General features: G+C 48.7%; 1 protein-coding gene across 5 annotated transcripts in view; it reads left to right on the top strand.

The window, feature by feature from the left end:
- Window positions 1-11,690, top strand: part of jcada (junctional cadherin 5 associated a) — a 40,559-nt gene extending 28,869 nt beyond the window's left edge. For all 5 annotated transcript variants that reach the window (XM_080515187.1, XM_080515183.1, XM_080515185.1 and 2 more), the window contains 3 exons: window positions 4,110-5,054; window positions 5,948-9,489; window positions 11,303-11,690. In XM_080515187.1, coding sequence (XP_080371313.1) covers window positions 4,110-5,054; window positions 5,948-9,489; window positions 11,303-11,337 — 4,522 coding nt within the window. In that variant the 3' untranslated portion in view covers window positions 11,338-11,690. The remainder of the gene's footprint in view (window positions 1-4,109; window positions 5,055-5,947; window positions 9,490-11,302) is intronic.
- The last annotated feature ends 3,029 nt before the right edge of the window (window positions 11,691-14,719 follow it).

Raw genomic sequence — 14,719 nt, 5'->3', positions numbered from 1 at the left:
TCATCGACTCGCCGGTCATTGGTTTTGATGGGGCGCATTAACGGCACCAAATAATTCATCAAGCAGTTTTGCAAACGGGGGATTTTGCGCGTTTTATGAGCTCCCGCACGCCGCCGCTCTCATTCCTTCTCTATTCCCTTTTTCCCAATCAAGAGCCGGCGAGGGAGGGAGGGAGGGAGGGAGGGAGGGAGAGAGGGATGGAGGGAGGGAGGAGAGATGAGGGAGGGAGGGAGAGATGGAGGGATGGAGGGAAGGATGGAGAGGGAGTGAGGGATGGAGGGCGGGAGTGAGGGTGGGAGGGAGGGATTGAGGGGGGGAGGGAGAGAGGGATGGAGGGAGGGATTGAGGGAGGGAGGGAGGGAGAGATGGAGGGAGGGAGGGATGGAGAGAGGGAGGGAGGGAGGGATGGAGAGAGGGAGGGAGGGAGGGATGGAGGGAAGGATGGAGAGAGGGAGGGGAGGGAGTGAGGGAGAGATGGAGGGATGAGGGAGGGAGGGAGGGTGGGAGGGATGGAGAGAGGGATTGAGGAAGGGAGGGAGAGGGAGGGAGGGAGGGAGAGATGGAGGGAGGGAGGGAGGGAGGGAGGGAGAGATGGAGGGAGGAAGGGATGGAGGGAGGGAGGGAGGGAAGGAAGTAGGGAGGGATGGAGAGACGGCAGGATGGAGGGAGGGAGGAAGTGAGGGATGGATGGAGAGATGGATGGAGGGATGATATGTGCTGGAGTCTTAACCTGCCAGGCGGGACCTCGGTGTCACAAACGTCTTTCAGGTGAACCGACACCCCCGGCCGTTGCCCAGCGGCACGCCGGCGCCACACGGGTTGCCATGTCCTGCCAGGATTCCCCCCCTTTTCCCCCCCTTTTCCCCCCTTTTCCTCACTCCACCTTCATACATAAACAATATAAGTGGCTGCCGCTGTTTTCGAGAGGCATTATCCCCACTTACATAATACGTGGCCCATCAATAATAGAGGATTCATATAGGGTTTATTTAAATATGTATATCGAGCGCTGGCTATATTTAGCCCCGTCTGGAGTTATGCAATTGAACCCCTCTCGGGGAGGCAGCGCGGGAACGTGTGATATTTCCTCACATATTTTTCGGCCTTCGCTCTGGAAGCGGTTCGGTTCTGCCCGGTTTTCAGTCGGTGAGCTGAAACGGAGACAAAGTCAATACAGCTGTTCTCGTGTCCACACAATTAGCTCATCTGTTTTGTTGAATTTCATTTTTACATTTTTTTTTTTAACATTGTGTTTCAATGACTTTCTTTCTTCTTTTTTTTTTTTTTTTTCTCCACCTTCCTAATCCGTTTGAGCCACCAGCCAGTGACGGAGCATCTCGAAATAGTCAAATGACCTTGAATAATGTCGACGGATGTGCGAGAGGTTTTCATGTGTTGTTGGGTTGTTTTTTTTTTTAATCCGCATTTTCATGTCGCTGCGTCGCCGGCGCTATCAGAGGGGAATGTGGGAATTGCTAAGACATATGTTCTGCGATTTCAGTCTGTTGTTTGTTCACCCCCCCCCCCCCCCCTCCCCCCCCACATCCACCCCCCCCCCCCCCCCCCCTCCTCATCCAAATCCGTTTTGCCTGGCAGCTTTAGTTTAGATAAGAAACAGGCCCGTCTTGGCGCTCCCACCAGGCAGTGCTACTTAGACCCAATTAGACTAATGATGGTAACTCATCTTACATGAGATGCTCTCAAATTCAGCTGACTGCCACAGCTAGATGCCCCCCCCCCCCTACTCCCTCCTCCTCCCCCCTCCTCCCCCTTCCCCTCTCTCTTTATGCAGCAGCAAACGTCCGTGGCCAGCGACGATCAGGGATGGAAATGTCAAGGACGCTCAGCGTCCTCGGCCTCGGGGGGGTGGGGGGTGAGGGTTGGGGGGTGAGGATGGGGGGGGGGCACATGTGCTCGCGTCTTGTTTACGTTGTCAGTCAGTCTGTTGCGCCGCAAATAACTGGAAATGATCGAGTCGAGAGAAGCTGCGTCTCCTAACCCGTCAGGTCTGACGTCAAAATGGGAGCCTCTTCTCCTATCCTCTTCTCCTCCTCTCCTCCTATCCTCTTCTCCTCCGCTCCACCTCTCCTCTTCCTCCTCTCCTCCTCTCCTCCTCCTCCACCTCTCCTCCTCCTCCTCTCCTCTTCTCCTCTCCTCCTATCCTCTTCTCCTCTTCTCCTCTCCTCCTCCTCCTCCTCTTCTCCTCTTCTCCTCTCCTCCTATCCTCTTCTCCTCCGCTCCACCTCTCCTCCTCTTCCTCTCCTCCTCCTCCTCCTCTCCTCTTCTCCTCCTCTCCTCTTCTCCTCTTCTCCTCTCCTCCTCTCCTCCTATCCTCTCCTCCTCTCCTCCTATCCTCTTCTCCTCTCCTCCTCTTCTCCTCCTCCTCCTCCTCTCCTCTTCTCCTCCTCTCCTCTTCTCCTCTTCTCCTCTCCTCCTATCCTCTTCTCCTCTTCTCCTCCTCTCCTCTCCTACTATCCTCTTTTCCTCTCCTCCTCCGCTCCACCTCGCCTCCTCTCCTCCTCTCATCTTCTCCTCCTCCTCCTCTCCTCCTCTCCTCCTCTCCTCACCTTCTCTCCTCCTCTTCTCCTCCCCTCCTCTCATCTTCTCCTCCTCTCCTCTCATCTTCTCCTCCTCTCCTCTCCTCTCCTCTCATCTTCTCCTCCTCTCCTGCCCTCCTCTCCTCCTCCTCTCCTCCTCTCCTGCCCTCCTCTCCTCCTCTCATCTTCTCCTCCTCTCCTCTCCTCTCCTCCTCTCATCTTCTCCTCCTCTCCTGCCTTCCTCTCCTCCTCCTCTCCTCCTCTCCTCTCCTGCCCTCCTCTCCTCCTCTCATCTTCTCCTCCTCTCCTCATCTCCTCCTTGCCTCCTCTCCTCCTCTCATCTCCTCTCCTCCTCTCCTCCTCCTCTCCCGGTTGACAAAGCTTCTCATGTCCCCAGATGAGGAGCTGGAGCCCAGAGAGACGGAGGAGGACCGTCTGTCCTCCGTGTCCTGATGTGTTTCAGAGGACAGTCAGTCAGTCTGTCATTGTGTAATAGAAAATCATAGAAAATCACAATCACCGAGCCTGTGGCTGCCACTCACGGTCATCTGTCTCCATCTAGTGGGAGACGCTTTCTTTTCTATCTAATCCCCTCACCTTCGGAACAAAGTGATGGTCTTTGCCTCTCCTCTGTCCACGGAGTCCACCTACTCATCCTAAAATCACATATTTGAGTCGAGCGTCCCTCGAAGTTACATCGACAGAACGTCGGCTTCCTGACAAATAAGGAACGCGTGTGGAGGAACTGAAACTTAACGCACCCTTTTTAGGATCAAAGCTTTTTCGACGGGCTCGTTCAGTTCGCGCCCTTTGAACTTCTGCGGTTTGTTTTGCTCATGACAGAGTTTCAGGACGAGGTCAGGGGGGTCAACATGGATCGCAAGAGGCTCCAATTCGGCCAAAGCACCAAGAAAATGGTTGAAATTTCAAAGAAAACGTAGATTTTATTCAAGCAAATTTCTTAAGAGTAGCGAATAAAACATAATGAGAGATGGCACACTAGCGTTAGCCTCGAGGCCTTGCTGTCAGGGCGATAATTCAACGGTGCTTTTTTGGGGGATATTTCACTGTATTTTGCACCAAAAGGTTTCATTAAAATTTAAAGGTTATTATTTTATGTGAAGTACTTTGGCTTCACCCACAGCTGTTTTAAAGTGCCACATAAATAAAGCTGACTTGACTTGGTACTAATTTACTGGTCCAGCAAACTCAAAATGGAAAAGGTCCGTATGTGGCCCCTGAACTAATGTGTGTCGACACTCCGGCTTTACTGTTTTATAGTTTGGTGGGAAAGGTTGATGATCACTTGTTTGAGGGGGGGGTGGGGGGGGGGCTATTTAAGGGGGAAAAGATGCTGAGGATGGAGTTTCCAGGAAGGAGAGGACAAATCAGTAAGAAGGACACGCAGGCGATTGGTGTGAGGAAGAAGAGGGGGACTTTTATCAGGAACAAAAGTCTTTGATACTCAGATAGTGAGGGTGAGTTCTAAGGGGTTTCTTGCTTTGTAAAGGTGTAGAGAATCGGTGTCTCATAGACGCTCACGGACATCTTGCCATCTGTGCTCCACCGCAGGTTTTGCGACGGCACCCGAGGTCTTCAGGCGCAGTCCAAGGACGTGGCTTACTGGAGACGGAGAGGCCAAGACTTCACTGTGCTGCTCGACTATGCGGACTTCAGAGACCCTCACGGAGGGGTGGCGGGGGGCAACGGCCGGCCGGAGGGACCCCAGCAGGCGAGGGGCCAGGAGCTCTCGCCGGAGGAGCGACAGAGGGCGGCTCAGGAGAGACAGCGCTGGGCGGCCCAGGCCCAGGCCCAGGCGCACGCCCAGGCCCAGGTCCAGGCCCAGGCTCGCTCCCGGGAGCGGGAGGCCGCCCTCCACCAGTGGAGGATGGCCAACGAGAGGAAGTGCCAGAGCCTGGGGACGGACGAGTGGCGACCGGCTGTGAGCTTCGCTCGCCAGCTGTCGCAGGCCGAGGGCGAACGCTGGGCGCAGGAGCAGCAGCGGCTACACGCCAGGACGCCAGAGGGCATGGTCGTCCACCCCAGGACCAAAGCCAAATCCCAGTCGCTGCCCAGGATGCTGCAGCCGGACAGCCTGCAATACGTGGACATAGCCTCGTCCGGCCAGGAACTGTACCGGCGGGTCAACGGCCACCCGCCGTCGCACCACGACTTTTATCGAGCGCCGCGCTGGCCAGAGAACGGCCGGCCGGCGAGCGCCACCCAGCTCTCAATAACACCAAAGCCCCGCTTCACCCGACCCCCCAGACCCCCCTCGTACGAGATGCACCAGCAGATCAGGGGAAGCTGTGAGGTGCTATCCGGCAGAGACTCGGTCGTCTCCCACGCCAGGGACAGAACGCCGATTCCCATGTCGAGACCAAGCGACCCCCACCAACTGGATTATTTTGCACAGGAGTCTGGACCTCCAGGATACATCCCTCCCCCGTCATACAAAAGAGCCCCCTTAATGCCAGGGGGGCGCCGGGGATATGGTGAAATTGCTGTTGAATACAGGTAAATTTTTACTAAATTAATATTCCTTTCATTTTATACTGATAATGTTGAAGCAGATCTCTGAAAGTGTTGTTTTTTTCTTTTCTGACAAATTTCTCAGTACACTCTAAAAACAAATCTAGAATAAATTAGGCCATTATTTGAGATTTGGTCAAGTATACACTATTAGGTGTTGTGGACATTTCTAAATCAGGAATGTGTCAAACATGCACCAGATGAAATTTGACAGCTGCAAGAAATTCAAAAAGACAAATAAATAAATAAATAAATAGAAAAACAGCAACAATTTCCCTCAGGGATTAATCAATTACTTATATTCTATTCCATTTGACCACCAGGGGTGCACTTGAGTCTGTATTATGTGGTCAATCAGTTCATCTGCTCAGGATTAATACGCCGATGTTGGAATGTGTGTACATCGAAGATCATTTCTACAATTTGGAGTCATTTATGTGAAAATATTAACTAGCTGACTATATTTCTGATTTCAAACTATATGTGGTCAAATGGTTTTGTTTTTTTACATTCAAGGATTTAAATAGTCAACTGAAAATCCACTGCAATTGGTAAGTTGTAAAGCAGATGCTGAAATGAAGCACGATATTGTTGCAATTGCAGTTCTTTTATTGGAATTTCATGTTTTTCATGCGTTGTAAAAGCACTGTTCAATATTTATGAACTGCTAAATAAGATGTTGATATTTTGTTGCACTAAAAGAAAGAGAGATTTAGAGTTCAAGTTATTTATAGATTATAATACTATTATTTACCAGTCTGACTTAATGTGATTCGAAGTACAGTAGACTTGCTTAGGGGGATGATATAATTATGTTTGCCCTCAACAGTCTTGGACTAAGTGGTCACTGTTGCTGAAGCGAGAACTTGTTGTTTCAGGTACAGAGGGGATGTGTACCCGCAGATCCACGTGGCTCCAGACGGATCTCACTGGTTCACCAGACATCCAGTGTGTCCCTGGCCCGACCCCCAGAGAGACAGAAGCACATCCAGCCAGAAGCAGCTTTATCCCGTGTATACCACGCAAGAGCGTCCCGGTGGAGGGGTCCAGTATATTCCCTTCGATGATCCCCGCATCCGCCATATTTCCTCAGCCCTCGGTGGCAACTCCCTGACGGACGCCGACAAGATCCGTCACATCCGCAACGAGCTTCCCAGCGTCACGGTGTCGGAGCCCGCGCCCGACGACAGTGCCTTTCTGCCCCCGCCATTGGGGCCTTTCATTGCCGCGAAAATGGCCGAGGACTCCAACCGGACGTCTTCTAGCGACAATGACAATAACAGGTGGCACAGTGATTTGCACAAAGAGACTGTCGACAACTTCCCAGCACCCGACCAAAACTGTAACAACAGATATTCCAAAAACCAACGTCCTCCTCCATCGCCCTCCTCAGCCTTCCAGGCCCCGCTACCGAGGAGCGCCTCTCGCCAGGGGTCCAACTCAGACCAGGTCTTTGCAGAAACCATCACCCAAGTGAAGAAGATCGCCCCGGATTCGGGGACAGACAACAACAGGAATGCCAAGAGAAGAGTGAGCGAGACCATCTTCTGCCTTGTGTCTGTTCCCCTTCACACCCCGACTAGCTTCAGCAAAGACTTAGCCGCGGATCAGAATAACAACGAGACGATGTCGAGCCTGACCATCACCAACACTGACACTTTTGCCGTTGGCCTCAAAGAGAGTCCAAATATCCGGAGCAGGTCTGTGAACGAGATGCCCATCAAAACCCACTATTCCCACTTTTACACCAGCAGCACGTCTTCAATGAGGAACTATAAGAGGGCCCCTTTAAGGAAGGAGATCATAGACGCCTGGGCACTCCAAGCCAGCGAAGAAAAAGAGCTGTGCTATGCTGGTTCCTGGCCAGGAAATCAGTACCGTAATCAGGAAACTCAGACTGGCTCACCTTTGACAGGTGTAAAAAGTCCAGAACCCCAGAACTCTCCTGTAGAGCAGGAGCCTGTACAGTCCGCCTCAGACTCAACGACCGACAGCGGCGTCGGGACAGATAATAGCTCCTCTTATACCTACCCAATGGCAGGTCAGAAAAACTTTAATCCTTCCAGCAATAGCGCCTTTTCCAGACTCAGCCTCAGCCCAACACAGTCATCATCTCTTCAGCCCTTGCAACAAGACCCATCATCCCCGTCCAAACGGCACAATTCAGGAGACCAGCAGCCGTCCTCTCCTCAGAAAAGTCCTCCAGACACGTCGGAGCAAGTGGTCTTCGGTCAGTTTCTCCTCAAGCCGGTGAACCGACGGCCATGTGACGCCATCGATCAACTGGAAAGCATTAATAAGGAGATGGAAGACACGATCAGCAAGAGACCAATTTCGAGTAAGTCCGTTGATGACCTTGATGGAACAAATGACAGAGTAGCCCGACTCAAAGCAGGACCTCATTTCACCAGTCCAGAACCAGGCAGAGAGGCGATCAGTCTTCCACCGTTGCACACAGAAAAGCCCAGCAATATAAAAGTGAGATCAAAGTCCTTCGCTGATCTGGAGTCCATGGAGGTGAGGACGGCTTTCACCAGGCCGCAGGCCAATAGCATCCCTCATATAGCTGATCTGTCCATTCTACCAGCCCTGAGAGATGGCTATCCTCTGTCCTCAGTTCCCACAAACAATGAGTCGAACCGTCTCTACAAACAAGACATTCCTGTCCCACAAGAGTCCTTACTGAGAGACGTGGGGCTGACCGTCTACACAGAGACCCCTGGTGGCCCAGGGGAACCCATGCAACGCTCTCTCTCCGTCCCCTCTCCACTTGATTGTAAGAGTCTTATTCAGTCAATGCAGGTTTCCGGGGAGCCAATGACAGAAGTTGTTAAAAATAGTGAGAGCCTTGAGCACAATTCAAACGAAGAGCTTGACGCCAAGGTGAACATAGAGAGAAAGGCTAAATCAGGCGCCACTGTTCCACCGCCCAATTTAAGCATCTGTAGGAGCAGGAGCGAAGGCAGCAGGTCACCACAGAAAAGCAGTTCCAAATCAAAGCTGGCCAGAGAGCTTTCTTTTATGTTTAACTACGATGACATGGACAGGTATGTCACTTCTGAGCCCCTCACTTATAGAAACGAGTCAACAGAAGCCGATAGGCACCTAGAAAACCTGCTGATTAAAGAGAAAGCCAATTCTTTACCCACGGAGGACCTCAGCAATCTGTACGAAGTCAAATATGCTAAAGGAATCCCTGAAAATGAGTCTATTGAGCAGCGGGCAGCGCGCATCCTGGGTATAGCCGTTCCCGTCGAGGCCTTAGGAGTGGCTGACAAAGAGTCCGAGGACAGCGAGGAACAAGCTGTAGGCGATCAGCAACAGAGTCCAAATGAAGAGACGCGGCAGGTGAGAAGCAAGTACGAGCAAGTCGAAGAGGAATCCCCGTCGAGGCGGGAAGCAGACGTGGAGGAAGTCAAGGAGACTGAATCAAACGAGATCCAAAATGAACCAGAGGAATGTGACAAACTAAAGCACAGCAACGACCACAGGGCTGGAGGAGACGACCAGGATACAGACACCCGGCTGGTCCTGGGACTGCCCGAGTTCCCACCAAGTAAGCTTTCCCTGTCTCTGCCCGTCGCCCCCGGCGAGAAGCTGGCACAGGAGAAGAAAGGGCGAGGCGGAGCGGGCAGATTAATAGAATCCCTGCAAGATAAGCTAAATTCTTCTTCATCTTCGGCCTCGTCGTCCCTGGGAAGGTCGACCACGGACAGAATGGCCCGTCTTAAAGAACTGGACTCCGTGTCTCGGATAAGGCGCCTCAGCCTCAAGGGTTCAGGTTCCGAACGAGAAGCCGATTCCAAGCAAAGGGACGAAACGGACACGGAGGAATGTGAACCTGAGAAGTCGAAGGAGGACGTTGTCGAGCAACGAGAAGGGAAGGAAGTGGAGAAAGAAATAATTGAAGTGGAAGGAAATCCCGATGGACCCGAGAATGCACATAAAACACTTGAGAAGTTGGGAGATTGTGAAGAAGACTGTAAAGCCGAAGAGAAGAAGGAAAACGCAAGTACGGAAATACAGGAAGAAGAGGTGGAGAAGATGACCTCTGAGATTGCACTAAAAGCAGACAATGAAGGGAGCAAAGGAGCAGCAGTGGAAACGCAGCCGGAGGTAGAACCAGAGCATCCCGGAGGAGAGGCGGAGCCGAGAGTCACGGAGGAAGGCCGAGTGAAGGTATCAGGGAAGGTGAAAGACGAGCCGAATGCAGCAGCGAAGGGTCGAGCGAAGACGGCGGCGAGAGGCGGCGAAGGAGCGAAGGCGCCCAAACCGAAGCAACGCACCAAACTCCAGAAGCCGCCGCTGCTCCCCAAACCTCGCAGCGTTCCCAAGAGAGAGATAACGCTGCCCGTCAGCTTCAGCACCGGGACCTGTGGCCCCTCGAATAAGGAGGAGGAGGAAATGCTCTCCGTCTCAGGTAAGGACGCTAAGCTAACGGCTCGTTTCTCTTACTTGACGAAACTCTCTTTTTTGAAGCAAAGACTTTTAAAACGTCGTCTTCCATATTTAACCGCGCACATGAAACATTCACAATTAGAAATGCTGTTAAGATTCCCGAGAGGCAGGCGAGACGATTTGTTTCAATTCCTTATCTCCGTGTTACGAAAGGACGGGGTTAGTTTTAGCTTTTCGCTTCTAAAATGACAACTTTTCATTTTTGCAATTTAAATAAGAGATGCGTTAAAGTATTTTTTTGCCGTTTGAGAAGCAGTGAACGTGGAGGCGTCTCTCTTCCTGAGGACACAGAAGATGAAGCTATTAAATATCCTGTATCTTCCAAAATTATTCAAAGTACGAAAATTGAGCGAGACAAATTAGATTGAAAGGTTTCTTACAGAGCCGGCAAATGTAAAACCTTTGCGACATTTTCCAATGAAAACACAGAACGTTTTGAGCCACTGAAAACGCAACTTTCTGTAAAATACTCAGTTGCAGCGTTTCAGAGAAGTTGCTTTCTTCCCCGTTTCCATGGAGACGGAGTTCCGAAAACTTGCGCTTTCAGTGACGCTGGGTTGTCGTGTGAATAGAAAACCCCAAAATGCTACAAAAGCACAAAAACGCCGCCGAGTAAACCCGGCAAAATCAACGTTGCACAGTGTGACTGGGAAAGAATTTATCGACTTCCTAAAATCTGCTGCATGTTTATTGATGATTATTATTACTTTATCCACAATCACAACACCAGTCAGACAGTAGAGAATAGCTTTTATCCTCTTTAATAGTCGTAACAGTCGATAGTACAGCAGGTGAACGTATGCATGAGTGATCCAGACAAGATAAATGATGATTGAATGGTAGAATGGACGGGTGAGTGTAGGAATGTTCATCAGTTCTCTGTCAACATTGAAAAAAAAATCTAATATTTAAAATGTGGAATGATTAATACATATCAGTTATGTGAATAGTTTAGTGCAGTACATTTCCTTAATTTAAAAAGCATTTAGAAATGGTTATAGAGGAATGTGAGCACAGTGGCAAATGTTTGTTAATTAATGTTAACATACAGGATTGGCTGGAAAGAAAAAAAAAAAAAAAGCATTACTTCTCCCCAAACCCTTTTTTTGGCTGTTCTTGAAGGGAATATGTCATTGTTGAATGTAAACAACCAGAATAAAGCTTTATTCAATCTGCAAAGAAGAAATAATCATAACAAATCCTCTGACGTCACACATATAGCAACACGCTAGCCGATTAGCATTAGCGTCCTCAGCAACGGAGCTAAATAAACACACAGCAACATAAAGAGATCTCCTAAACACATGAACTGAATGTATACAACATATATCCCCCGTTAAACACCAGCAGACATGCTTGGTGAACTTATAATGACTTACTTCTTGTGTATTAATTATGAAAACAAACACTCGTGATACGAGGACCCCGTGGCCCGATTGGGCTGTCCACAATATATGCCTGATTGAAAATCACCTGTAACAGACTGAACACCACCAGATTCCACCACACACCTTCAGAGGTTGTGCAAGTCATTGTTGTTTCAGGGATAAAAGTATTTTCTTTTATATTAGAGACGTACATAAACACACAGGAGGATTTGTCACCCAGAGACTGTTTTAGACCGTAGAAGTTCTCTGTCAACGTTAAAAAAAAAAATAATACTTTGGGGGACTTTTAACAGTCGACTGTCGTCCGCCTCCTTTCTTCGCCCGACGACATTGTCTTGCTCCCGAACGCATTTCCTCACCTTTTCTTTTGCTCTCCTTTCTCATCAGACTCGTACGACCCCAGTCGAGTGGAGAGGGTGTGACCTCCGCCCGCCGCCTTCGCCACTGTGGAAATTCGTCTTTGTCAAGTTAACAGCTTTTCTTTTCTCTTTTTTCCCGACGACAAAGGCTTTTTTTTTTCTCATCTCGCCTCGCGGCTCCGGTCCAGTATTGTCCAGCCCCCCCCCCCTCTGTGACTTCTCACAAAGCCGACTGTCCCGGTGTTTCCAGAGCAGCTTTTCTTTCTTTTTCTATTTTTAATTTTACAGCCAAATAAAAGGCTGCTCCAGGAAAAAAAAAAGCGAGCAGAGAGCCTCCTTTTTTTTTTTTTTTTTTGAAGTTGTCTCACTTTGTTTTTGGTTTTTTTTGGAAACAATAACAAACAAACAGCGTGTCATCATTGACTCCTCGGCGAGCGCCGGTTGTTGAAATATGAATGTAAAAGTGCTTCTGCTCAACCAACACATCACGGAAAAAGAAATGTAACGAAGATGCGGAAAAAAAAAAAAAGAAAAGAAAAAAAAAGAAGGCGACAGTATTGCATTACAATCAGTATTACCCTACACCAAATGTAAATAAGAAAGAGTTATAAGATTTTATTAAGTATATATATATTAAAAAAAAATAAATTTAAGACATTTAATTGCTGAAGAAATTTATATTTTCTTATGTACGTTAAGAAAAAAGTTTTTTTTTTTTTGGGAGTGTAGTCTTTGGGTGTGTTACTAATAATGAAGCCCCGCCTCCTCCCCCTCCCCCTCCCCCTCCCCCTCCCCCACCACCCCTCCCCCGTTCTTTATTCTTCTACTGGTGTGATAGAGAATGTAGTCCGAGAACGACAAACACTGTGGTCCTCCCAATAGTCAAGAGCAATATAAAGTCGTTTTTTTCCCGCCGGGTGTTTGTGACGGCGGTTCCCGTCGCCGAGGAGCTGATCTGGGCTCCGCCTTCTGGTACGAGTGTCGCCGCCGCCGCCGCCGCCACTCAGATTATTGGCTTTATGTTACCGCCTGATAATCTCCTCAAATACCCCGGAGATTACGCTCGGAGGGAATCACTTTTCCTCTCCCCGCCTCGGCGTCTGCGACACGTACCAGTAACGTCTTTTTTTTTCTTTTTTTCTTTTCCTCGTGCATTTTCTAAAAAGAAAACGAGTGCGTGTGTGTGTGTGTGTGTGTGTGTGTTCTGTGGCATTAAGTCTGTATTTATCTGTGCAGTTTTTCTTTTTGTGTGTGTGTCTGTTTCGTTTTTTTCTCACTTAGTTTGTGATTTCAGAAGTGCTTTTTGTAAGAAAATGTAAACGAAGCACAGGAGGTCAGAACACTTTTGCGTCTCAAGTGAAAACGTAAAAAAACAAACAAAAACAGGTCTCCGTGGAAACGCTTCAACTCCGTCCCCATGGAAACGGGAGAGAACGCAACTTTTCGAATACGCTCCTTTCCCACGGAAACGGAGGAACGTGCGACTTTTTCCCGGTCGCTCCAGCTGCGTTTCCATGGAAACGTGGGGAAAAACACAACTGTCTCTATGGCAACGGGAGAGTACGCAATTTTTCAAAAAACACTCAGACTCCAAAACCGTCTCCATGGAAATGGAGGAAAGCGCAACTCTTTGAAAACATGGAATGGAACGCATGCGCAGTCGCAGCGTTTCAGAAAAGTTTCGTTTTTACCTTGTCTCCATGGAGACGGAGTCAGCGGTTTCAAAAAAGTTGCATTTTCGTCCATTGTTTCCATGGAGGCGTAGTGTTTTTAGAAAAAATTGCATTTTCCTACACTTCCATGGAGACGGAGTTGGAGTGTTTTCAAAAAGTTGCGTTTTCCTCTGTTTCCATGGAGATTGAGCTGGAGTGCCTGGCATCTGTGCATTTTTGAAAAGTTGCATTCTCCCCTGTTGTCATGGAGATGGGAGTCTTGAGTGTTTGTGGAAAAGTTGCAGCAACTTTTCGAAAACGCTCCACCACCACGGAAACGATGGACGAAAACGCAACTTTTCGAAAAATGGAGACGAGGTCAAACGAAACTTCCAAGCGAAACGCTGCGACGGTGCACGCGCAACGTGACGGTAGTAACTATAGACGTTCTGCACATGCTCAGTAGACGGACTAATAACAAAGATGGCGGCCCTCCGGAGTGTCGTGACTCCCCGTCCATATCCTCCTGGGACTTTTATTTTGACAGTCACCGTAATAACGATCCAACTTGGTGGTCCGTCCACACGAAATCCATGCTACCGACATCGTACCTGCAGAAATTTGTAAACGGAGCCTCAGAATGTGTGTTTTTGTTTGTTTGTTTTTCAAATAGAACCACATGCATTTGCGGGATGAACGCTTGAAAACGATGAACTTTTCCCACCTCTTCCTGTTGGGTTTTGAGCTTCCGGTACTCTTCGGGTCTTCTGAGCTTTCCACGCCCGTCCCACAAACGGCACATTCCCCCGCACACCGTTTCCGTGGCAACCTCACTTCCACCCTCGTCCGTTTTATTTTTGGTGTTTTTTTTCCCCACGACGTTTGAATCTGGACGCGAAGCCGAACCCCATTTCACCCACTCGGTTGCAATAATTGACGTTGAGACGTCGAGACGCTCGGCCGTCGACGCCGAACGCGTCGAGAGCTTCGCGTCTTTTTTTTTTTTGCGATCGGTTCACACCTGTCAGGTAAAGCAATACGAGAAAAATGTTTCCAGGCAAACCAAACCAAACCTCTACGCTATGCATCGGACATCCACATCCAACTGGGGTTTCAATTCTGCGGCTAATCCTCGGGGTTATTTTTTAAAAAATTGTGTGCGTGTGTGTGTGTGGGTGTGTGTGTGTGTGTTAGCTAGCGGCCCAGTACCCGTACCTCTGTGCTCCAGGTTAAAAAGTCTCACCTGGTTCTTCTCGTAGGTCTTTTTTGTAACGCAAAGGTTCTTTGTAAACATAACCCAGATCTATCGGTGCACATCTTGCTTTGAAATTTTTCTATTTTCATACAGAAGTATGTACAGCTTCTTTTGTATGCGCGGCATTCTTTTTGTTTTTCTGTTTTGTTCTTGTTTTTTTTCTCCTGGTGCATGTAATGCGTAAGAAATCACAGAGAAAGGTGTATTTGCATATAAGTGCATTTGGTACAACAACAAAAAAATTAATAAATATATATATATAGTCTATCCAATAAACAACTGTTATATTTCATATAATGTATATTTTATTTTCCAAAGTTAAGCTACATATTTAAAAGAGAACAAGGTATTTTTAGACGATTGTGAAAAGGGAAGGCACGCCGCTTGTCTGTATTTGACGTGATCGTTGAGAATGATCACAAATAGAGACAATGAGAGTGCTGTTGTACAGTACTGCAGACTATTCATAAATAAAAGTCTTTGCATGAAACTGTTTTGTGGTCCTCGTTTATTTATTTATTTTTAAATGTTTTCTGTT

This window comes from Blennius ocellaris, assembly GCF_963422515.1.
Source record: "Blennius ocellaris genome assembly, chromosome: 19".
In the NCBI taxonomy this organism is placed as follows: domain Eukaryota; kingdom Metazoa; phylum Chordata; class Actinopteri; order Blenniiformes; family Blenniidae; genus Blennius; species Blennius ocellaris.
This window is presented reverse-complemented; position numbering and strand designations above follow the sequence as displayed.